Raw genomic sequence first — 23,980 nt, 5'->3', positions numbered from 1 at the left:
GGTGTGAATTGTAGGTCCCTTCCAGGCTCGCTGTTTTGCAGGAGGAGTTCAGTTGAATTTGCATGCTACCAAATTTAGGTGTGCATTGTTAAATGGGTTAAAGCAGTCTTGCACAGCAAAAAATAAATAAAAAAATTTTGATAAGTGAGAAGGGATGGGGAAACATGATATAGGTCAGGGGTGTCCAACCAGTAGATCATGATCTACCGGTAGATCCCTGGCTGATCCTGGTAGATCGTGTACAACTTTCATGGAAAAAGCTAAAAAAAACTCTGTGCAATCCTCCCCCCAAAAAACTCAACAACTCTGGGCAATCCACCCACCTCACGCATGCTCTTCCTCCCTACAATAACAATGGGTAGATCACTGCCAGTTTTTTTTATACTGGGAGTAGATCACAGTCTCTTGGGAGTTGGACATGCTTGCTTTAGCTATTGTGGGACGAGTGTTGTCTCCTGCTCTGGAGGGTAGGACTCCAACCAACGGCTTCAAGTTACAGTGGTACCTCGCAAGACGAAATTAATTCATTCTGCGAGTTTTTTCGCCTTGCGAATTTTTCGTCTTGCGAAGCACGGATTCCCTGGGTATTAACGGTTTTAAGAAAAAGGAAACAAACTTGCAAGACGTTTTTGTGTTGTGAAGCAAGCCCATAGGGAAATTCGTCTTCTGAAGCAACTCAAAAAACGAAAAACTCTTTCGTCTTGCGAGTTTTTCGTCTTACGAGGCATTCGTCTCGCGAGGTACCACTGTACAAGAAATTGGATTCTAACTAAACATCAGGAAAAACCTTCTGACAGTAAGAGCTGTTACGCAGTGGAATGGTCTCTCTCTAGAGGTTGTGGACTCTCCTTCCTTGTAGGTTTTTAAGCAGAGGTTGGATGGCTGTCTGTCAGGCATGCTTTAGTTGAGCTCCAGGGGGCTGGACTAGGTGACTTTTGGGGTCCCTTCCAACTCTACGATTCTACGAGAAAAATCAATTGATGGGTAGTTGTACAACCTCCGTGCAAATCTAATTGGGCTGGAGGCTTCCTAATTGGCAGATGCCGTAACAGCCACTGGGCAAGCTGGTTGAATGCTTAATTAGCAGATTGTGTGGAGGCACCTCTACCTCTGGGGACCCTTGGTGGAAGAACTCTTGCTTATATGGCCAGCAATTAAGGACAGGTTAGTAGAGGAAGCAGTTGAGTGATTCAGGTCTCACCTTAACAAAACACTATAGAAAAATAGGGTTCCTGCCCCTTTGTTCGTCCCCTCAACGTACTGTTTAAATGAAATAAATAGGGATCTTTTTTCCCACGAGCAAGGTTTGGTGGATTGAGCCTTTACCTTTTGAAGACTGCTGTGTGTGTGTGTGTGTGTGTGTGTGTGTGTGTGTGTGTGTTGGTGGTTACACAAATGGTTCTGAAATGCATTTTAAACAAAAACCTCTTTTTGCATGGTAGTTTTAAAGCCACACAGGAAGGGGGTTTTTTTGGGGGGGGGCGGGCTCCAGCATCCCTGAATGGAAGGTGAATTCAGGCTGTGTTTGCACATCATGCTAAGCCACAGATTACCGTGAAGCGCATGAGCTGCAGCAAGGCTTGGGCTCATGCGCTCCCCATGCCTCTTACGCAGCCAGGAGGAGTTCAGAAGCTTTTGCTTCTGCAGTTACTTAACCACAGTTGGCCATGGCAGGCGAACTGCAAAATACCATTAACCGTGGCCAAGAGGCTGATACTGATGAATTAGAAGAATGGAGATACAATTCCCCTTAATCAATGATTGACAACGTGAGATTGGCAACATATGAACAGGCAGCTTATAGACGCAGACTTTCTTTGGATAGATACAGCGACATTTGGAATGCGTTTGCCCAGAATATATTAGGTTATTGACAGTTATATGTGTATTAGGATAAGGATATTCTCATCTGTATATTAATGTGTGGCAGTGTAACAGTATTTGTCTTTATTTTTTCATTCTCACTTTTTTCCTTACCCTGTTTTTTTTTTTTTTTTAAAAAAAGAAATTCTCTCCATAAAATATTAATTTAAAAAAAACACCCTATGGTTAGGTTAAAGTAGCTGCCCCTCATGGCCGTGGTACTCTCCAGACGTTGATGGACTACAAAACCCATCAGCCCTGGCAGTATGACCAATGGGCAAGGATGATGGGAGTTGTAGTCCAGGAGCATCCAGAGGGCATCAGATTGGGGAAGGCTGCCTTACAACAATCTAGCTTCAACACCTGGGCCATGAAACTCCTCCTCCCAGCTGCACAGGTCGAGGAAACGGAAGACTGGAGCACACAAGGTCAAGGCTCCCTGGTGCACATTGTTTGCTTGTGCACCTTGCACCAACCAATGGTTTAGCAGGATGTGCAAATGCGGTCTCTGTGTTGTGTATCTTTATTATTATTAAAGCAGGTTTGTTGCAATAATATGCCTGAGAAATGTATCATGGGTCAAACCTATGGTGGGTGGGTTGGTGCTACATTGAATGCAGGGTTGGCTAAGAAATGAAGTTGGCTAAATCATGTTCTTTGTCACAGGGAACAAACCAGCAAGTTAAAGCACATGAAGCCACCTCAGCAGTGCAGCATGTAGACTTATTGAAAGAGTGGAGTAATTGTCTAGAAAACAAGGTACATCTCCTCCTCGCCTTATCTGCATTACTTTTTATGTTTTATGCGTCTAGCAGGGATAGCATTGTGGGAGTTTGGAACGGCCGCTGAAATACTTCTCAGTTTCCAAAAGCAATGAATTGTGTAGCTGCAGGATTTTTGTTTTTATGGTTTGAAAAACAAGAAGTCTTCTAAAGAGGTTTTCATTAACTGGTAGAATGTGCATAATATAGATAGGTAAACTTGTCTTTCACTCCCAACTGGTTAATTATAATTCCCCCCCCCCCCCCACTGGGCTGCCTTACAAAGACAGGCAAGTAAGAAAAACCTACGCTATTAAAACCTGCATTGCTGCTTGATATTAAGGATGTTTTTAATGTGGGCCTTTCCAACAGCTCAGCATAGAGCGAGAGGCCATGACTCAGTACTTGTCCCCTCATAGTTTACAGGCACAAGGTGTCAACTTCCATTCTCTGGCATCTCAGTTTTAAAGGGTCTTGCTTGGGTAGACTTGGCAGGCATATCCAATGTGGTGCCTTCAAGATGGTATTGAACTATGACTCCTATCATCCCTAGCCAGCATGCTCAATCTTCAAGGATGATGGGAGTTGTAGTCTCACAACATCTGGAGAGTGCCACGAAGGGCTACACTTGAATCAGTGCACCCGTGTCTCTCTTTCGTTGTAGAAAAGGTCCCCCCCTTGGCATAAGAACAACTTCTTCTTCTTCTTCTTCTTCTTCTTCTTCTTCTTCTTCTTCTTCTTCTTCTTCGTCTATACCACCCTTCATCTGTAGATCTCTGGGCGATTCACAGCATAAAAAGACAAGATAAAAACACAAAATACATAATAAGAACAAGAATAAGAACAAAACAGGGGATGCGGGTGGCGCTGTGGGTTAAATCACAGAGCCTAGGACTTGCCGATCAGAAGGTCGGCGGTTCAAATCCCCGCAACAGGGTGAGCTCCCGTTCCTCAGTCCCTGCTCATGCCAACCTAGCAGTTCGAAAGCACGTCAAAGTGCAAGTAGATAAATAGGTACCACTTCGGTGGGAAGGTAATTTGGTTAAATAATAAAATGGAGAATTCCCTGGATGCCTAGATCTAGGTTTGAAATAGCCATGGGTGTTGCTCTAAGTTGATTCATTTTTCTACTTAGGGACTGATATGTAGTTATAGTTCACATTTATTGCTGCCACCTCCAAAGCCCCCAAGAGCAAAAGGGAAAAAAAACACCAACCTGATTGGCCTGTTCCCTTTTTGCATGTTCCTGTGTTCATGGTGCAAACAAAGCTCTGGAGTGGAGTTGGGTGGGGAAATGGACTCCTGACCTAATTCAATGCAAACTGATCAGGTATTCAGAAAACGGAAGTCCCATATGTGGTTTAAGATGTGAGAGGTTTGGTTGGCGGGACTAACCAAAGTTAAAATTTAAAACTTATTTTTTTCTTCCAAATCAGCATAAAGTAAGTTGAACAATTATAAATCCTTAGCAATCAAAGGAGAAAACGCACACTTACTGGAATAAAATTACGAACGATTGTTCTGTAGGGTTGTTTCATGTCTCGTTTGTTTATTTGTGAGATTTCTATCCTCCCTACATAAAAGGCAGGTTTGACAGATTAAAAAAACAAAAAACAGCCATCCTCAGCAGTCCCCTTATCAAAGAATCTTTTCTTTTTGCTCTTATTTTTGCTCTACTGAGCTGTAATCTGTGCAGCAGACTTCAGAAGCCATCTCCTTTCCCTGGAGAACCATGGGAACTGTAGTTCTGTGAGCATGGCTAAAGATCTTTTAAATAGGTCTCAATGTCCTTGTTGTTGTTTAGTTGTTTAGTCCGACTCTTCGTGACCCCATGGACCAGAGCACGCCAGGCACTCCTGTCTTCCACTGCCTCCTGCAGTTTGGTCAAACTCATGCTGGTAGCTTCGAGAACACTGTCCAACCATCTCGCCCTCTGCCGTCCCCTTCTCCTTGTGCCCTCCATCTTTCCCAACATGAGGGTCTTTTCCCGGGAGTCTTCTCTTCTCATGAGGTGGCCAAAGTATTGGAGCCTCAGCTTCAGGATCTGTCCTTCCAGTGAGCACTCAATGCTGATTTCCTTAAGAATGGATAGGTTTGATCTTCTTGCAGACTCTCCAGAGTCTCCTCCAGCACCATAATTCAAAAGCATCAACTCTTCGGCGATCAGCCTTCTTTATGGTCCAGCTCTCCTTACTAAACTACAATTCCCATGATTTTTCGGAGGAAGCCACAATTGTTAAACTGATACCAAACTGCCATCTTACATAGCTATACCCTGAGTAGCATAGTAGACACAACCATTTTCACTCAAAAAGGCTCTCTCAAAAGACCCAGCAGTACCTCTGAGTAGTATCTATAATCTGCAGATGCAGTTATACAGTTGGTACTTCAGATTGGCACTGATTTTACCATTTTGTTTGGTTGAAGTTGTCTTCGCACAGCTGGAGAAGAGTTGCCAGATTAATCTTCACTTAGAAAATTTTCCAAAGTAGGATGGCAACCCCTCCCCAGTTTTACAAGATGGAAACTTCTTTCAAAAAGGATCTCGCAACCAGCAATCCAAATTCAAATTTTGAACCCCTCGCCCCCTCTCTAATAAAACCTATTAGCTGATGAAAGAGATTTTATTCTTTTAGCCCGAGGCAATAGCGATAAGCATTTTATCAAATCTGGTACAAGCTGAGAAGTTTGCTCATTTGTGGTTGGGTTTCTAAAAATAGCCTTCTGAAATAATCAGGGAATTTAGTGCGCTAATGTATTAGACAGCTTGTCCAGTGCGAAATAGCTGGAATATAACTGGCAAATGCCACAAGATTTTTGGGTTTGGGTTTTTGTTTTGTTTTGGTGCAGAAGAGGAACCTGAAAAATGATGTTTTTCTTCAGATGTTTACCAAGAAAACCCCCTTGTCAGCCCTTTGAGCAGGGCTCAGCAAACTTTTTCAGTAGGGGGCCGGTCCTCTGTCCCTCAGACCTTGTGGGGGGCCAGACTATTTTTTGGGGGGGGGATGAACGAATTCCTATGACCCACAAATTACCTCAGGGGTGCATTTTGAATAAAAGGACACATTCTACTTATGTAAAAACACGCTGATTCCCGGACCATCAGATTTAGAAGGCAATTGGGCCAGATCCGGCTCCCGGGCCTTGGTTTGCCTACCCATGCCTTTGAGGATGGCAACGGTCTGTTCCCTTCTCAGATGTCAAAAGAAAACCAGCATGTATTATGCCCTCATCTCTCCCACTACTTTTAATCTGGCTCTAGTTTTTATTTTGTTTTTTTAACCCCTAGGCTTGGGTATATGTGTTGGCATGGTGAGTGCGCTTAACTGCGATGTCTCAGAGGAATCTGGGCTGAATGCTCAAATTACTCATAGATCCAGGAACCAACAGGAAAGCCAAGAGCAGATTGAGGACTGAAATCCTAGGGTTGACAAACTATCCTTGAGTTATGCCATCTCAGTGGGCCGACTAATCTGCCTGTCAAATTCCCCACCCCTTTAGTATTTCTGCATCTTAAAAGCACCTGCTTCCTGCTCATACACAATTTCATTTTGGGGTCAGGGAGAAAGAAGCAAATTTTTTTTGTTTTGGCAAGGAAGTGTGGCTTTATTGCAAAATGAAGGGCAACCAGTTTTATAAAGTTTCTTGTGGTAGAAAACCGGATGTTTTCATCCTTATCAATACTGGCACAGGTGTGCTTTTACTGTTATTGATAAGGCAGCATTGTGTCGGAAACATTTGAGAAACCTTCCCTACTTTTTTTAAGATGGGTCACAAGTGGTGGTCCTAGGCAGTCTGTGGTGGTATTTCAGGTACATAAATACCCTCTCTAGCTGTTTCCTTTTTTGGCTGTTTTGCTGATGAATGCTGAATGCAATTTTCACGTTTTGCCAGGATGAGAGGGCAGGTGTGAGATGGTTGAAGGGAAGAAAAGCACTGATGAATAGAGCAAAGATCCTCACAGTGACTGAAAAATGATAGTCAGCTGTTCTTTGTGGTTCCAGCACAGTCCAGTAGGTGCGCTAAGTATTTTCCAACAACAAAGCACAAGCTGATTTCTTTTAGATGATATCATCAGCGCACACCCCTGTTCTTTCATATTGCTCCCTAAGTATGTATCTTTCATTCATGGAAATCCTTACAGGCTGGTTTTGACTTGTGTCCTTTACTGAAGAACTATTCAAATATGATTCTTAAAGCAGCCACAGCCTATTTCTTTTTAGACACCAAGTGGGGTGAAGCAATTTTAATCATCCTCTTCTTTTCTGTTTTTCTTTTCGGTCATCGTTTTCTTCTGTAAGTCTTTCTACTGGCCTGTCTATTGTAAAGGACTTGGGTGCCCAGTATGAATTGCCCTCAAATAATGCAGTTTCCTTATCTCCAGAAATCAAAGCCTTGGGAACGACCAACTAAATAAGTGAAACTTGCTTAGAAGTTAAGAGCTATGACCAGTGTTGTACTCCTCCTTTTAATCCAGGAGGAAGAAGAAGAAATCTGCTTTCAGGAAGGGCTAGAAAATACACGAAACACAGTGAAGATATATTTTATTTGGAACGCTCCTCCTTGTTTGTGAGAGATGGCTGGTTCTTTTTGCATACGTCTGGTGGGAGTAATTGTAGATTATTCTCTCCCCCCCCCTCCCAGGTGGCCATGCTCCAGAATGAAAGTTTGGAAAAGAACAAGAGTATACAAACTTTACATAATCAGATTTGTAGCTTTGAAATAGAAATTGAGAGACAGAAGGAAATGTTGCGGAGTAATGAGTCCAAAATACATCACTTACAGGTAAGTTATTGATTTCCTCCCGTGCTTGAGCAGAGCATGGTGAACATTTTTCTCCTCTTTGCCTTCCTGTTTGCAGAGCAAAGTATGACAATTCAGGCCGTAGTCCTATATACACTTTCCTAGGAATAAAGTCCAGTCGAACACGTCTGTTGCCATTTACTTTGCTGCTACGAAGGCTTATTGGGGTGGGTTGTACTAGCGTTCAATACAATCCGTGCACGTTTATTTACTTTAAATGCTTGCATTGTAGCAGTTCCCGCATCCTCCTTCAGTAATAGCGAGTCTTCCTGTATTCCCTCATCTGTTGTTTCCCTTGGAGGTTTCCTTTTAAATATTTATTTTTTTAAAAAAAAGATTTATTCTTTTCTCAAAGCGAGTGATAGACAGCCAAGCTGAGAAGCTGAAAGAACTGGACAAAGAGATCCGTCCCTTCCGACAGAACTGGGAGGAGGCAGACAGCATGAAGAGCAGCGTCGAGTCTCTCCAGAACAGAGTGACTGAGCTGGAAAGTGTCGATAAGAATGCCGGGCAAGGAAATAGGAATGCAGGTAAAAAATATTTTTTTAAAAAAAAAATCTGAGCACAAAGCCAGCAAGGAACGTGCCTGGCAGATCCTGTCAAAATAACTAATAAGGTGCATTCTGAAATGGAACTCCTGCTGGGGGTGTTTCCCCTCTGAAGACAAGCAATAACTGCAAACCTTGTAGTTTCTTGAGAGCTGTCTGCTTAATAGCCATCTCAGAAGTTCATCCCCATTGTGTCTGTGCTACAGCAGCAATTGAGGACATTAGCCTATGCGATTCCCTTGCCAAACCATGTGGCTGTCAGAGAAAACCAGGCTATGCAGTTTTGTTGTGTGGCCCAACCCCTTAATAACAAACATTATGAGTCCTCTTTATACCTTGCCTTTGACACCTGAAATTTTGTGTTTCCAGGGCCCACCTTATTCCTGTGGTGGTAACCCGCTTTAACTCTCTTTAATCTTGAATTTTAAGTTGTTGCGACCTGCCGGTGAAGGGTGGGTGATAAATTTGATGGAAATGACAACTTTTAGATGCTCCTCATAACAGACATTAGTACCTCCCAAACAAGTTGCTGGTATGCTTTTTCAGCCGCTGTGATGGAAAAAGCATAATCAGTATTCAAAAGCATAATCGGTTTTCAAAAATGTCATCGTCCCCCCCCCCCAATCCTTTATAGTCTCCCCATTTATAATCTGTGGCTGCTTTTACTGTAGGGCTTACAGTCTTTTATGTGTAGTTCAGAGGGGTGTTTTATTTGAGCATCACCATGATAAAATAAAGGAGACCGTTGCCTTATTCTGTGAACAAAGTAATAAAAACCACAAATATGATGCAGGCCTTTCTTATCGGATACGGTTTGGTTCAAACGTGAATCAGCAAGAAAAAAAAATAACTTTTATGAAGAATAAGCCATCTGTTAATGCACCTTGCTTGGACTGCAGTCCATTCATTGCTGAACAGTAGTATATAGATCTATAACTCAGTGCTCAGGTTAGGGTGTTGTGCCTGATGGCGACCGGTGGAATTTCACCAGCGCACAGGGCACTTTCCCCCTTGCCACCTGAAAAGGGGGGGGGGCACAGTGGGGCACAGACATTTGCCCCAAGTTGCTAGAGACCATGAATTTTGAAAATTGATTTTGGAGTCCCATAGAGCAGGTCTCTTATTCAGTTGAGATCACAGAGAATATATACAGGCATTAAGCATATAACTTCTCCTCCTCTGAGCTGATTGCTACAGTACCTCTGGTATGCCTTTGAACCACAGTTGTTGTATGTTGCGATCAAGGAAGTGCCTTTGTGCTCCTCTGCTGCTTGTGGGCTTCCCATGGGCATCTGGTTGGCTGCTGTTGGAGCAGGATGCTATGTAAGCCTTCGGTCTGAACCAGCAAGCCCCTTTTTATGTTCTTACGTTGTTAAAATACCAACAAGTCTACTAGCTGTCTACCAGCTCCACCTGGTACTCAGGCTAAGACCCTACCTGCACTCAGACTTGTCTCGCCAGAGTGGTACATGCTCTGGTTATCTCTCGCTTGGACTACTGCAATGCGCTCTACGTGGGGCTACCTTTGAAGGTGACTCAGAAACTGCAATTAATCCAGAATGCGGCAGCTAGACTGGTGATTGGGAGTGGCCGCCGGGACGACATAACACCAGTCCTGAGAGATCTGCATTGGCTCCCAGTACGTTTCCAAGCACAATTCAAAGTGTTGGTGCTGACCTTTAAAGCCCTAAATGGCCTCGGTCGAGTATACCTGAAGGAGCATCTCCACCCCCATCGTTTAGCCTGGACACTGAGATCCAGCGCCGAGGGCCTTCTGATGGTTCCTTCGTTGCGTGAGGTTACAGGGAACCAGACAGAGGGCCTTCTCGGTAGTGGCGCCCGCCCTGTGGAACGCCCTCCCACCAGATGTGAAGGAAATAAGCAGCTATCTTCTCTTTAAAAGACATCTGAAGGCAGCCCTGTTTAGGGAAGTTTTTAATATTTAATGCTGTATTGTTTTTAACACTCGACTGGGAGCCGCCCAGAGTGGCTGGGGAAACTCAGCCAGATGGGCAGGGTATAAATAATAAATTCTTATATTATTATTAACAAGTACTAGTAGTGGCAAGTGGGGTGGGATGTTGCTTACCTGGCTTCCTAATGCCCAGGTCGCTGCTAGTAACCAAGATGGGCAAGGCAGTGGAGAGGTAGGGGCAGGTGCAGCAGGGAAGGGGATCAGCCGTTCCTGCTGCTGTGTCCACACTTTGCTGACCTCTCCATTGCCTCGCCCCTCCTTCCTTGGTTCCCAGCAGCCACCACTGGGTTGGGAAGCCAGGTAAGACATCCCACCACACCCAGTTCTGCCTGCTGTGGATGCTATTGTGCACCTTTCTTTAACGGTTAGTCAAAATTGCAAGGTTTTCCTTCCTTTTTTGCAACTTTCACAGAGCAAAATGTCACAGTGAAAGCGCTGTGGACTAAGCATTAATTAGAAACTGGCAGTGAGGTGTGCCTTGTCTTAAGGCTGTGTTTTGGGTCATGTTGTCAAAGTATTGCTTTCTTTCCTTGCATTTTTGTTGCTGATAACATTTCATATCAAGCTCTTTACATCTTTTTTGCACTTGGAATACATCTGTCTGCACGAGCAGTAAAACACACACACACACACACACACACACACACACACACACAGTGGTACCTCGGGTTAAGTATTTAATTCGTTCCAGAGGTCTGTTTTTAACCTGAAACTGTTCTTAACCTGAAGCACCACTTTAGCTAATGGGGCCTCCTGCTGCCGCCGCGATGCCAAAGCACGATTTCTGTTCTCATCCTGAAGCAAAGTTCTTAACCTGAAGCACTATTTCTGGGTTAGCGGAGTATGTAACCTGAAGCGTATGTAACCTGAGGTGCCACTGTATATATAGGCTAACTGCTGACATCCATCGTATTACATTGTTCATGTTGTGTTTTCAGGTCCCAAGAAAAAAGAAGCCCAATACCGTTTTTAAAAACTGACCTGAAAACCCCCCAAATAAATGTTTTTCTTTGATAATGCTTGGGTTTCCTCTCTTTTCCTTCCAGGTCTGCTAGAATCACAATTATCTAGGCACGATCAGATGCTGAGCGTCCACGACATCCGATTGGCTGATATGGATCTCCGCTTTCAAGTTTTGGAAACAGCCAGCTACAATGGAATATTGATCTGGAAAATCCGAGATTATAAACGTCGGAAGCAAGAGGCAGTGATGGGGAAGACTTTGTCCTTATACAGTCAACCTTTTTATACGGGGTACTTCGGCTATAAGATGTGTGCCAGAGTTTATCTCAACGGAGATGGCATGGGGAAAGGGACGCACTTGTCTTTGTTCTTTGTCATCATGCGGGGAGAATACGACGCGTTGCTTCCGTGGCCCTTCAAGCAAAAAGTCACCCTTATGTTGATGGATCAAGGACCTTCCAGGCGCCATTTAGGGGATGCTTTCAAACCAGACCCCAACAGCAGTAGTTTCAAGAAGCCCACCGGAGAAATGAATATTGCTTCTGGCTGCCCAGTCTTCGTTGCACAGACTGTTCTAGAAAACGGAACATATATTAAAGATGATACTATTTTTATTAAAGTCATAGTGGATACCTCGGACCTACCAGACCCCTGACGTATAGCAGAGAGGCAGATTCAACAGAAGACAACTCCATTTGGGGCTCTTTTTTATATCTACCTGTCTTCAATAAGAGGTCCCTAAAGCTCAGAGGGGACCACCTTGTGTTATCAGAAGGAAGTGTTTGGAGGCATAAATTTGCATAGGGGTCCAATGGCAAACGTAGCAACCCATTAAGAAGTCATACCATGGTATATTTTCTAATTAAAACTAATAGGAACACTTCGAGTTCTGACAAGTCACTTAATCCTCACGAGGACAAACGATTACAGTCAGAAAACCTTTTCGTAATTTATTGGTAATCTCTAATCGGTTGGAAAGGGGGGGGGAGAGACAAAATATCCTGTGCTGGAAAAGACATGAAACTTTTATTCCTTTTTAACTAGAAAACAAAAGTAAAAGTTCACATGTGGGTTAGCTAGAAACTGTCAGCATGTTAAGTTAAAAAAAGAAGAAGAAGAAATTATGAAGTAACATTGCAGTTAAAAGATATTATTACTTTGAAAATCGATAAGTGCAATCCTGTCTGAAATACAGTATATTGTTTATTTTTAAGGCCTCTCCTGGTCTCTGTTTTAAAATAATTACTTTGCCAGAAGACCTCGACAGAATGTCCAGATCTTCTCGAAAGTGTCTAAATCAGAGTCATATTTTTGTTTAGAGTTCTATTAATTGCTACAGAAAAAAAGCATTTTATTTTAAAACTGTTGATAGACTGATATTTCTTGGAAGAAAAAAAAAGATCAAATGCAGGTTATCACTTGTGATATGAAAAGAAACTATTCAACTACAGCTGTTATTTCTCTTTAGAAATGTAAACCTAACAATATATGTCGTAGTTAATGACACTATTTCAAAATTAAGAAAAAAATAATCACTCATGGATGCTGTGCATCATTATCAGATTTATAATTTTCACCCTAAAATAGGGCATTTGTTGAACTTTGGAGTTCTAAACGGAATCCTGTATGTTTTTAAAGTTCTGCCTCATGCGCTCAGACCAAGCTCTATAAAAATATATCTATATATCTATATATAATCTATTTTTTTGCTAAAGCATAAATGTGCGACATATTTTTGGTGTTTGAGAAGGGGGCATAGTGCTGAGTAATACCTATATAGGAAACCTGCTAATTGATCCTCTGCTTGGGAATTAACCGCATCTTGCAGAGGACAATCCGTTAGGAGAAAGCAGTGTCTTAAATAGAGAAAAGGTGGCTTGCATGCAATTCATGTGCCTTAGCTGTAACGTGCTGCTTTATAGCTCATAGCTTTGTATTCAGATTTTAAGTTCAGATTCCTGAAATGGTCATTTTTTTAACTGGACTTTAGGCATAATGTGCTGACTGGTCTGTAAAAACCCACGCCAATATTTTTCGCAAGATACGGAAACAGAAGCCCAACAGCTGCGCTTCTGACTTAACCCGATATTCCATCCGTTCAGTGTTGTGGAATACTACTTCTTCAGGTGCTATATATATATATATTTGGTGCACGGTGCTCCTATGGAGCCAGGACTTCTGACAGCGCCCCTGTTTCCAAGGAGAGTGGCTGTTCAATGATGCCATGCTCCTAGGTAGCAGAGCTAACATCATTTCAAACTGGCTCGGTTTCAGAATTTGCAAGGGGGTGTATTCAGGGGGGTTGGTTTTCTGGCGGGTGCGACATGCATCCCTGCAGGGAAAACCCACAGGACCCTGCTCTTATAAACAACTACCTGAGCCTTTACTAGGAAGCATCTTTCCCAGCCTTCGAATCATGCTGATTGCAACCCACAGAACTTACCGACTTCTGTTTTTAATAGTCCCTTGTGCGACTAGTAAGTCTAATGGCATAGTTTGACCTGTACTACACCAACCATGTGGGTGCTGCTTTTTAATTGCATGGGTGGCTGTGTAACACTTAAGAGTGCTCCCCCTGGACAGAGCTGACGTGCACGTGGGCAGAGGGATCGTGGCCCCCGTTTTCCTAACCAGTCAATTGTTGTACCCACTCAACCTTTCCGCTTCGGTCGGGTGTTATAGCCAGAGTTCCATGTCTAGGGCTCAGTTGAAACCTCACGTCATTGTAGTTAAGTTCCTTGCTCTTGCCATTGTCTTTTATGGCTGTGCCTTTTCACTCAGTGCCTGCCAAAGGCTCCCCCCCCCCTTTTCGTTCTGTTGACAAATATATACGTACCGTGCATGCCGAGTGATCCTCGTGGGTTATTTTATTTTATTTTTATTTTTTCCCAGGCGCCTGCTTAAGTACTGCCAGCTGCCTGGCAGCCAAAGCATCCAGTAGCAACCTGTCTTCCTCTTCTTGCCTTCCATGGTTCAAAGTACTGTATTTTTCTCTTATGGTACTAACTTAGCTGTGTCCACTGGTGCAAGCTGCCGTGAGAAAGGCAAGCATTAAAATCCTAGCTCTGACACGAAAGGAAGACTTCTCCTGCCGAAGAGACAACCTGGCGCAGTTTTACGCAGGCCGGTGTAAACCCATAACCTTCTGCTTTAGAGGAAAGTGTTAAGTTGGCTTGTGGTACTCTTTTAATAGTCATGAATGTAGGCAGCTGAGCTTTTGTATATGCATTACAGAATTTTACTGAAAACAGGATTCCCTAGTGGAAATGTCCAAAGGGCTCACCCTCCTCATTGCTATTATGTCATGGGCATTTTACGAGCGCGGTCTTCGACGAACAGTTTATGTCCTGTTTGAATATGATACTGCTAGAGGACGACCCAGACCCCATGCAGTGCAGAATTCCTTTCAAAACATCTCTTTCTTTTTGAAACCCTAGAAAATGTGGAGTAGAAGTCAGTGCACTCCCTCTTTTTTCCCCTGAGTCCTCAGAAGCCTAATTTTCATCTTGTAAACTCAAGTCAACTCTCTGACGTGCTTACAGTTCTATGTTTTCGCTTTATGGTGTTCAAATTAAGTCAACAGCTTCCCGAAGCTTAAATCTCATTGGGCCGTATCCTGATTGGGACCTCGGCATTTAAATATTACTACATTTAAAGAAGGCCGAACATCAGAGTAAATACAGCACCAGGTACGACACGGGTTGCTATAATTATTTTCCCTCCACCGCGACGTGGATTTTTTTATTTCTTTCTGCCATCCTCATTATATCAAATGCTCCTCATATAACTCATAGTGCAGATTCTCTCCATTGTTAAAAAGCAATCCCTCCCGCAACCCGGCAGGAAAAGAGGTAGCTTGGACTACCAAAAGGGTTTTGGTGGGATTTTGACCTTCAAACATGGTGCTGTTTACAACAGACATGACTCTTGGGACTCCCTTTTCCACATCACAACTTTGTCACTCACTTCAAGCATCTTAGCAAAATCATGTTCAGCTCAGGATACTGGTCACTAATCTTAGGTGAAGTATGCAGTATGTTGTAAATAGGTTATATATCACAGTACAGTGGTACCTTGGTTTACGAACTTAATCCGTTCCGGAAGTCCGTTCTTAAACCAAAGCCTTCTTAAACCAAGGCGTGCTTTCCCATAGCAGCGGGTGACTCAATTTACAAATGGAACACACTCAACAGAACGCGGAACACATGTGGTGTAGTGGTTAAGAGCGGTAGACTCGTAATCTGGAGAACCGGGTTCGCTTCCCCGCTCCTCCACATGCAGCTGCTGGGTGACCTTGGGCTAGTCACACTTCTCTGAAGTCTCTCAGCCCCACTCACCTCACAGAGTGTTTGTTGTGAGGGAGGAAGGGAAAGGAGAATGTTAGCCGCTTTGAGACTCCTTTGGGTAGTGATAAAGCGGGATATCAAATCCAAACTCTTCTTCTTCTGCTTCCAAGGCAAAGTTCACAAACCAAAACACCTACTTCTGGGTGTGCGGCGTTCTTAATCCAAGTGGTTTATAAACTAAGCTGTTCTTCAAGGTACCACTGTACTCGATATTTAATAAGGATGCAAGCCCAAGTACTTGCTGGCTCATAGAATATACCTTGATTGGCTCACTTTTCTGATGAACAACTGCAGTAAATTTGGCTGGCCTGCCACACAGGACAATTGTTTGGGGAGGAAGCAGTTTCCTGAAATTAAGATAACCTTACTCTCTGAATATGCAGCCTTCAAATAAGATTAGGGTTTGCACTATTGGTTAATGTCTTTATTATCTTTCAGAATTATTTTATTTACATTTGTAGCCTATCTCAAATGCTCAGGTAGGTTAAAAAAAAAAGTGTCATAAAAAGACAAGTTAAATAAAAGGAATATAGCAAGCAATTACCCCACTCTGATTGCAAAAGCCAGCCCCAGTTTAAAAGTCTTAAAATGGCTCGAAAAGATGCTCAAATGTCAGGATCCTACAGTTTCGCGAGGGAGCACAACCCAAAATCACACTTCTCCCTTCATGGCCCTGTAGGGCCAATTTGGTGATGCATAGATCATTCATTAGTTGATTAGTCACCCTTCTGCACTCCTGTGATAACCCCACAGTTGCACTGGTGTTGCATAACAGTAGCTTTTTGTGTTGCAACACGAGGGTATATAAAACTCAGTGTTGAAAATACAGTTCTGGCCACTGATTGCTTAAGAAAGCACAGTCCCATTGCTGCTGTTCTTTATCTCCCCATTCTATGTTTCAAAGCAGCTTTTGTTTCCTACCTTCTACAAAGCACTTTAGACTGCCGCATCAAACAATTTCTGCACCACATGCGTCCGCCCTGTTTCCTATTTTCTTCTTTTTTTAAAGTCTCAGATCCAAACAGGAGTAAACTGTTCCGGTGCCTGAAGATCAATGTGTGATCTTCCTGCATGACTGTATTTGCATTGTTTCTCTGTTGATTTCGTTTCAGCTGCTGTCTACGACACAGTTATTGAGTAAGATGCGAGTGGCTAAAATGCAGCATTGACTTTCAGCCTTGTACTGTAACTTTCATTGTTCTTGAGAAGAATGTAGAATAGGAAGAAAAGAAGTGGAGATATGGCTCTACAAGCGATGGAATGTAATAGATCTCTTAAAACTCTCATGCACTCTCAGTTCCTTTATAAAAGCTGCGTTTCCTTACGCCTTGGGAGAAGGGAAACTCAAGATGTGGAATGTTTATGTTTTGCCATACTAATCTTTGTCAAAATTCAAATAGAGATTTGGTATAATGATTGGGATTGTATTGCTCAAAGTACAGTGGTACCTCTGGTTGCGAACGCGACCCGTTCCGGAGGCCCGTTCGCAACATGATAAGAGCGCAACTCGCAGCAGCGCGTCTGCGCACGCGCAGGTTGCGATTCGGCGCTTCTGCGCATGCACGTGACGTCATGTTGCGCTTCTGCGCATGCGCGAGCGGCAAAACCCTTTCTGGTAGTTCCGGGTCACCGTGGGACGTAACCTGAAAGGACATAACCTGAAGCAAACGTAACATGAGGTATGACTGTACTACCAATTTCTCCTGCTTATAAAACTTTGAGTGGGCTTTTTCTCTCTCTAAAACCTCACCTGTTTATATCTCTTTTTCATCGTGCTGAACAGGCATTTCACTGACAAACCAGCCTCTTTAGAAATACTGATTGGTGCATGCAAAGGCTGGCATAGAGCAGTCACTACAGGAGATGTTTCCTGCACCTCGATGACACAAGTTCCAATCTCCTGTAGTCTTGATGCCTTCATTTATGCAAACTATGCAAATGTATAAAGAGGTGGACAGGTTTTAAGAAGAAAAACAACAACAACTTGGTAATTTTTTTTCCAGGTCTGGACCTAAAGGCATGTAGCACATGCCGGAATTCTTCTAAGCACATACTCCCAATAGCTGCTCCCAACTGTTCTCTAAAGTCCCTTACTAGGGAGAGAAGCAGTAGCTGGGAGGTAGAGCACATGTTTTACGTGAAAAAGGTCCTGGATAAAATCCCTGGCATCTCCACCTCAAAGGACCAGGTATCTGATGATTTAAAAGGCCTCTCCTGGAGACCCAGGGGGGCTCATGCAAATCACAATAGCCAGGTGGACAGAAACAAAATAGTCTGACCTGGTTATAAAGAAGTTCCTTCCTTTTGTCCCTTGTACACACAAAAAAGGGGGTGATAGGGAGAATTAGCTCCTGTGCACAGCCAGGGCTGTCCTCTTGAAATGTTTTTGTGCCAAATCCAAGAAGAGTGAGGGAACTGTGGTTCTGTGAAATAAGCCCACGAAAGAAACCTTAAGATTGGTGCCGCACAAACCCTAATATAATAGATCATAGCCTTGGTTTGCTACAAATCTTGTGTTCTGTTTGGGTTTTTCCAAGGCAAAAGACAGAAGCTTTAATCTCACAAAAATTTGTCCTTTCCTAGTAGCTCAATTACCTTCCACCTCCTCCCTTTGCTGCGAATGTCAGGGGCTCATGGATGTAAGTAATAGTTTTGGGCAACGAAAGCCCAAAACATAAAAGATCAGCTTTGGCTGATGTGAAGTAGCAGCCTGCTTGCTTCTTGGAAACATCCATATCTGAGAGCCTCTGGAGGGGCCATAGGGTCAAGCTAGAAACTGACCATAGAACTCAGCAGACCGAAATGGGATATGGGGACAGGAGGCACAAAACAAGAAGTAAATTGGCAGTGTGAGAATGTCTACCAGCTTCCACAGTTAACTGTTTAGTACTCTTCACTGTTATAAATCCAAAAACAATTACAAGCCAATGAACCTGGGATTTCAAGTCTGTTTAAAATAACAGCTCTTGGTGCTTGGTGCATCTTTCATCTGTGCACTGCTTTACAAAATGTCAGTCAAGCCTCAAAAAATGAATAAATATAGAATTGCTTATTTATGTAGAAATTGAATGTTGCACAGAGGGAAAGCTGGTGTTGGTGCTATATGGTAAACACCAGCTCTTACTTCCTTGTGCTGCTTTCAGGCCACTGAAACATCCTTTTTGATCTCTAACCCATAAAGAAGGGTTATTTTTTTGGGGGGGGGAGGATGGGGGACAAGGAACCTGTTTTACGGATTGCAAAGTCCATAACTGACATATCGGCTGTCATGCTTTGGGAATGTATTTGTGATGTGCTGACTCAGCTGTCCATGTTCCAGTGTCCCTTTTTACTCTTCAGAGCTCATGAGATTAACGAGAAGCTTAGCATAACATATTCCCACTTGTGCCCAATAATAAACGATAACCTGTGTCTTGGTTTTATAAAAAAAGATATCTTCTGATACAGCAATTTATGTTCTTTGTTTTAGAGGATTCAGTTTTTAAGGGCTTTATTGGACAAGGAAAACTAAAAATATTTTTAAGTGCATGACTTAATTCTGGTTCTGTCACCTTTTCCACTGTGAATACTTTAATTATGTACTTTAAACAAAAATAAAATACTGAGGGCTTTACTATTACTTCCTGCCTTTTAGTCCAATGTAACATTCTTGCATCTGCAGCATGGCTACTGAAATGTATTCCCAAGGAATGTGTATACTCTATCCACACACTTATTGGTTATAGCCAATGAACTTGCTCATAACTTACATGTGTGTACTGAGGAGTTTGATGTTCCATTCTCCGCTTGTAGAATTACTGGCCCGTTCTGACAGTGTTTTCCAAGTATGCACCCATGAGAATGATTAATTCAGGAGCCATCCTTCAGATGCAAAATATTACGTTGGAACTGATCCCTAGACTTTATTGAGATCTGTGCCAGATGTAGGAATAAGTACGTTAATGGGTGCCGATGAGGGGGCATCCTTCATTGTTTCGAAGCAATGATACACCACAAAAGGGATCTGTTTCGTCCTAAATTACCTTCTGACATATTGGCAAGACTATGTAGCTTTTTTGTCTTCCACTTCACAGTTTTAAGCCCTGATCCTAAACATTTGTTTGCACTTCTGGCATTATGCTGAGCGTAACTTGCGGGACCAGCTATCAGGAGACCATATTCCAAGCGAGGATCGGCAAGGTTTATCGAAGCTTAGGATCAGGCAGTGAGAGTCAATATTCAATAATTTTCATTATTATTAATGGGGAATTCATGCTAACACTTTTAATATTTGTAAGCATGCAGCTTTGAACTGGAATCCCATAATGCTTTTGGAGTTAAGATTGGGATTCCCTTCCTAACTCTGCTGATTAGATTTCATCCATCCCACCCGCCATGTAAGGGACTCAAAGGTCGTCCTTAAAAACAAAACTATTAACTGCAGTGGCTAGTTCTGCAAGGACTTTAAACTTCTTACAAAAGGCAGTGCTGCCTGCAGATTGCTTGGTAAACTGGTTTATATATAGAGAGAGAGATTAAACCATTTATTGGCATACTTTAAGGGATCTCGTTCCCTGCAGAGAGAATACTCTTAGAGCTATGAACTGGGCTGGCGCTTGCGAGCAAATCATTTCCCTGCTTCTGCTCGCGGAGTTTTTGGTACTTGTAGAATTGGGGGTGGGGGGGTGGGAATAATGCTTTTGCTAGTGCTGAGGCACCAAATCATTCACATAGTATTGTTTTCCATGTAGCTATCTAGGATATATATATCTTCTGCATTTTGTATGACTATAAGAAAATACATAATTTCCCCGCCCAGCTGTGATCCAAAAGCTCTCATGATTTAGGGATAAAAAGGGGGTGTTGGGAGACACCCCCGTGCTGAAGAGATGGGCAATGAATCCATTCTCCTTTAGGACAAGTAGGATAACCTTTTAACATCCATAAAATGCCATTTATTGAATGAGCTGGAAAAAAAAATATGGGCATCCTTTTCCAAGAAGAAATATCTGTTGAAAACACACCAGTAATCATGAACTGTGTACAAAATCAGTCTGTATAAAACTTGTGTGACTTCTTTTTATTTCATATTTGGTAAAAAGGTACATTGGTTGTGTTCGGTTTTCTGATCCAGAAACAAAGACCAAAGAAGGCCAACCTCATTTGACTGTGTATATTCTGCCTGTCTTAATTATTGATAGCTATAAAGGATACAGTGCAAGTAAGTGAATCTGGTAATCAATGGTTTTTGTATGTTTATTTTTTAAAGGAAAAGAACTTTTGAAGTGTATAATTTATTGCTCAGCAATACCCAGGTTGTTAATAATGATTAGCAACAAGCCCTGATTTCCCAATAGCATTATTATATGTTGTCCTTCGGTTTGTTGTATTGTTATTTGGTATTTATTTGTGTTTGAAGGTCTTGCTATGTCTTGTGTTTTGATGCTAATAAATGAGAACAGTGTGTAGAATGCAAAACTTTGAAATGCTGAACTGTATTAAAGGGGGGAGGGGAAATAAACCTAAATAGGAAGTGATATTTTTTAAATAAACAGAATTGTGTTTTTATTTTGTCGTATGGTGTCGAGCCATTTCCAGTTCACTTTCATGGCTCCTAAAACATGTTCTTTCACAAATGGGGAATCTTCTTCGAATTTATATACCACCCTATACCCAGAGGTCTCACTGCGGTTCACAGAACAAAATAAAAATACAAAATCACAAAATACATAATCAAAACAACAACAACCCAATAACTCCCCCCCAAAAAATTCATCTGTGGTCCCTGAGATGTTCCTGGACTCCGAAATCCCATTATCTCTATAGCCGATAGTTAGGAATTACAAGAGTTCCAGTCCCCCAACATCTGGAGAACCACAACTTAACTCATGGTGTATAGATCAGTGTTTCCCAAACTTGGGGTCTCCAGCTGTTTTTGGACTACAGCTCCCATCATTCCTAGCCAGCAGTACCAGTGGTCAGGGATGATGGGAATTGTAGTTCAAAAACAGCTGGAGATCTGATTTTGGGAAACACTGGGATAAATGCAATCCTGTGTAGATTTGTTTCCACAAAGGATTTGAATTTTCTTTCACTGAGATACATGTTGGATCAATTTTTGCATGCAGGCTATCTCTTGGCTTAACATAGACATCCTTTTAATAACTTGAAGGAACTATCAAGGTCTGACAAATGGCGGAGTTCAACATTTCATTTATAGTGCAATCTTATGCACGCCTATTCAAAAGTAAGCACATTGAGTTTAGCATTGCTTACTCCCAGGAAAATGGGCATACAATTTCAGTCTTGGTGTATTATTGAGTGGAGAGTGACAGTAAGCAAGAACTATTAAGTCTGGCTTCTCAATCAATTCCTATCAGGTATAGTTCACTACATTAGTTTAATACCTTGGACAAAGAAATGGATAGCATCTTACTTAATTGACAGCAATACAGTAGTGGGAAGATTTCAATATTTTGTAGAGCTGGTCTTACAACAATATGAAATCCAATCCAATCAGTTTTCACAGCTTTTTCATATACCGTATTTTTCCCTCTATAACACGCAGATTTTTTCTCCTAAAAAGGAAGGGGAAATGTCTGTGCGTGTTATAGAGCGAATGTGTGGTCCCTGGAGCCGAAAAAGCAGGCAAAAATCAAATCGCGCGTCTCCTAGAAGGGAAACCTGAAAAGAGGAAGTGGCTGCTTTCCTGCATTCTGCCTCAGGGTCTTACTGCCCACCCTCCTTTGTTTCATTGCTGTCTTTGCTCAAACGGAACAAAGAGCAGGGAAAGCCCCTCCCCTCCAGGCAAGCAGAGGGGAATTCCTCTCTGTGCTCCGGTGCTGCTGGGGGAGAGAGAGGAGGGGGAGGGAGAGAGAGAGGGGGAGGGAGAGAGAGAGAGAGAGATATGGCTGGCATGGGTGGCGGGAAACTTTTGCCTTTCTTTCCTCCCTCCGTTAAATCCCTCTCCTGCATTCTTAGCCAGCTGCTTCTCTGCACACCCCTCTCATGTCGCTTCTTTGTTTTTCCTTCGCTCCCCACTTAAAATGTGGTTACAAAGCATAGATCCACATGGATCCTCAGGATCTTTGCATTGGGTCACCCCAAATTCACCATCAGATCACATAGCATGTCCATGGCTACAGCCTGCACCAAAAAAAGCACGCACCCACTGTTGCCTGGGGCTGCAATGGTGCAAAAACGTGGTTACAAAGCATGGATCCACAGGAATTCTCAGGATTTTTGCATTGGGTCACCCCAAATTCACCATCAGATCACATGTCTGTGGCCACAGCATGAAGCCCCAAAATGATACATCCACTGTTTCATTCAGAATGTTTTCCCCCTTGTTTTCCTCCTCTAAAAACGATGTGCGTGTTATGGTCAGGTGCGTGTTATAGAGCGAAAAATACGGTACTCAGCAACAAAACAGGCAAAGCATGAAAATCTGAAAAGGATGAAATGAAACAATGAAAGTTGTGATATACTAAGAGCTGGGACTTTCTTATGTGAAGCAGCAAAGAAGTATTAGAAAAACCAAAATATTTAACACATTTTAAACCAGATTCTTTTACATAGTGAAACTCTTCATTGGCTAGGTTAAAACAAAGTGCAGGAGCTCAGTTGGATGATGATGATGATGATGATGATGATGATGATGATAATATATATTTTTATTTATACCCCACCCTCCCCAGCCAAGACCAGGCTCAGGGCGGCTAACACCAGGCATAAAAACAATTGATTAAAATACAACTTAAAAACAAGATTAAAACACAACATTAAAATGCAGCCTCATTTCAGTAGAAACTCAACTCAAAAACTTTTTGGGGATGAAAACGTCAAATCTTTGCCAAGGCCAACTATCCAGACTGGTCCTACGTGGACCAGAAAAAAAGCCAGGGAAGTCCCCAAATAGGGGTTCCATCACAGAAGGAGAAACGAAAGAGGGGAAGGGGATCAAGTTGATTCCAAACCAAAGGCCAGGCGGAACAACTCTGTCTTACAGGCCCTGCGGAAAGAAATCAGATCCTGCAGGGCCCTGGTCTCATGGGACAGAGTGTTCCACCAGGCCGGAGCCAGTGTTGAAAAGGCCCTGGCTCTGGTTGAGGCTAATCTGACTTCCTTAGGGCCTGGGACCTCCAGGGTGTTGCTATTTACGGACCTTAAGGCCCAATGATGTCATTGATGAGAAATAAAATGGTGGTATTTTCTGTGCTGTAGGTTGCTGTGATGTCCCTTTTCCCCAGGACACTTGAGTATGGAAGTAATGTACTGCTATGAACTTGATTGGGGTACAGTATTCAGGTTTCGGCATCACAGTTTCTTGGGAGCAGATGGTTTATAAGCAGAATGGGATCGCACCAAATAAGGTTCTGGCATCCTTTGCCCTGAACATGCTTTGGGAGTTGGACAAATTCATAGAGGCTGTGGCTATCAGTCGTCATGGCGATATGCTCCTTCCACTCTCGGAAGTTGCTGAGCAAAAACAAAAAGCTATTGCCATCATATCCTTCTTTAAGGCTTCCCAGAGGCATTTTGTTAGCCACTGTGGTAAACAAGTTGCTGGGCCTTTGTTCTGATCCAGCACAGATGCTCTGGAGTTCTTAAGGATCAGGCGTTGGAGCCATACATGCCTCTGGATCAGAGGGACAGCTTCCAGCTCTGTGACTTCACGCTGTTTTCTCAGTCTTTTCCATAATTTTGTTTGTCTGGTATATTTATCAATTTCATGCAGCGAAG

At 42.7% G+C, this 23,980-nt stretch overlaps 1 protein-coding gene across 4 annotated transcripts in view; it reads left to right on the top strand.

Annotated features, from left to right (window-relative positions):
- Positions 1-20,790, top strand: part of TRAF3 (TNF receptor associated factor 3) — a 94,930-nt gene extending 74,140 nt beyond the window's left edge. For all 4 annotated transcript variants that reach the window (XM_083734848.1, XM_083734847.1, XM_083734846.1 and 1 more), the window contains 4 exons: positions 2,530-2,622; positions 7,269-7,409; positions 7,783-7,957; positions 10,997-20,790. In XM_083734848.1, the coding sequence (XP_083590974.1) occupies positions 2,530-2,622; positions 7,269-7,409; positions 7,783-7,957; positions 10,997-11,568 (981 nt within the window). In that variant the 3' untranslated portion in view covers positions 11,569-20,790. The remainder of the gene's footprint in view (positions 1-2,529; positions 2,623-7,268; positions 7,410-7,782; positions 7,958-10,996) is intronic.
- The last annotated feature ends 3,190 nt before the right edge of the window (positions 20,791-23,980 follow it).

The sequence above is a fragment of the Podarcis gaigeae genome, assembly GCF_964106915.1.
Source record: "Podarcis gaigeae genome assembly, chromosome: 1".
NCBI classification, from domain to species: Eukaryota; Metazoa; Chordata; class Lepidosauria; order Squamata; family Lacertidae; genus Podarcis; species Podarcis gaigeae.
The sequence above is the reverse complement of the archived record's forward strand: the minus strand, read 5'-3'. Positions and strand labels throughout refer to the sequence as shown.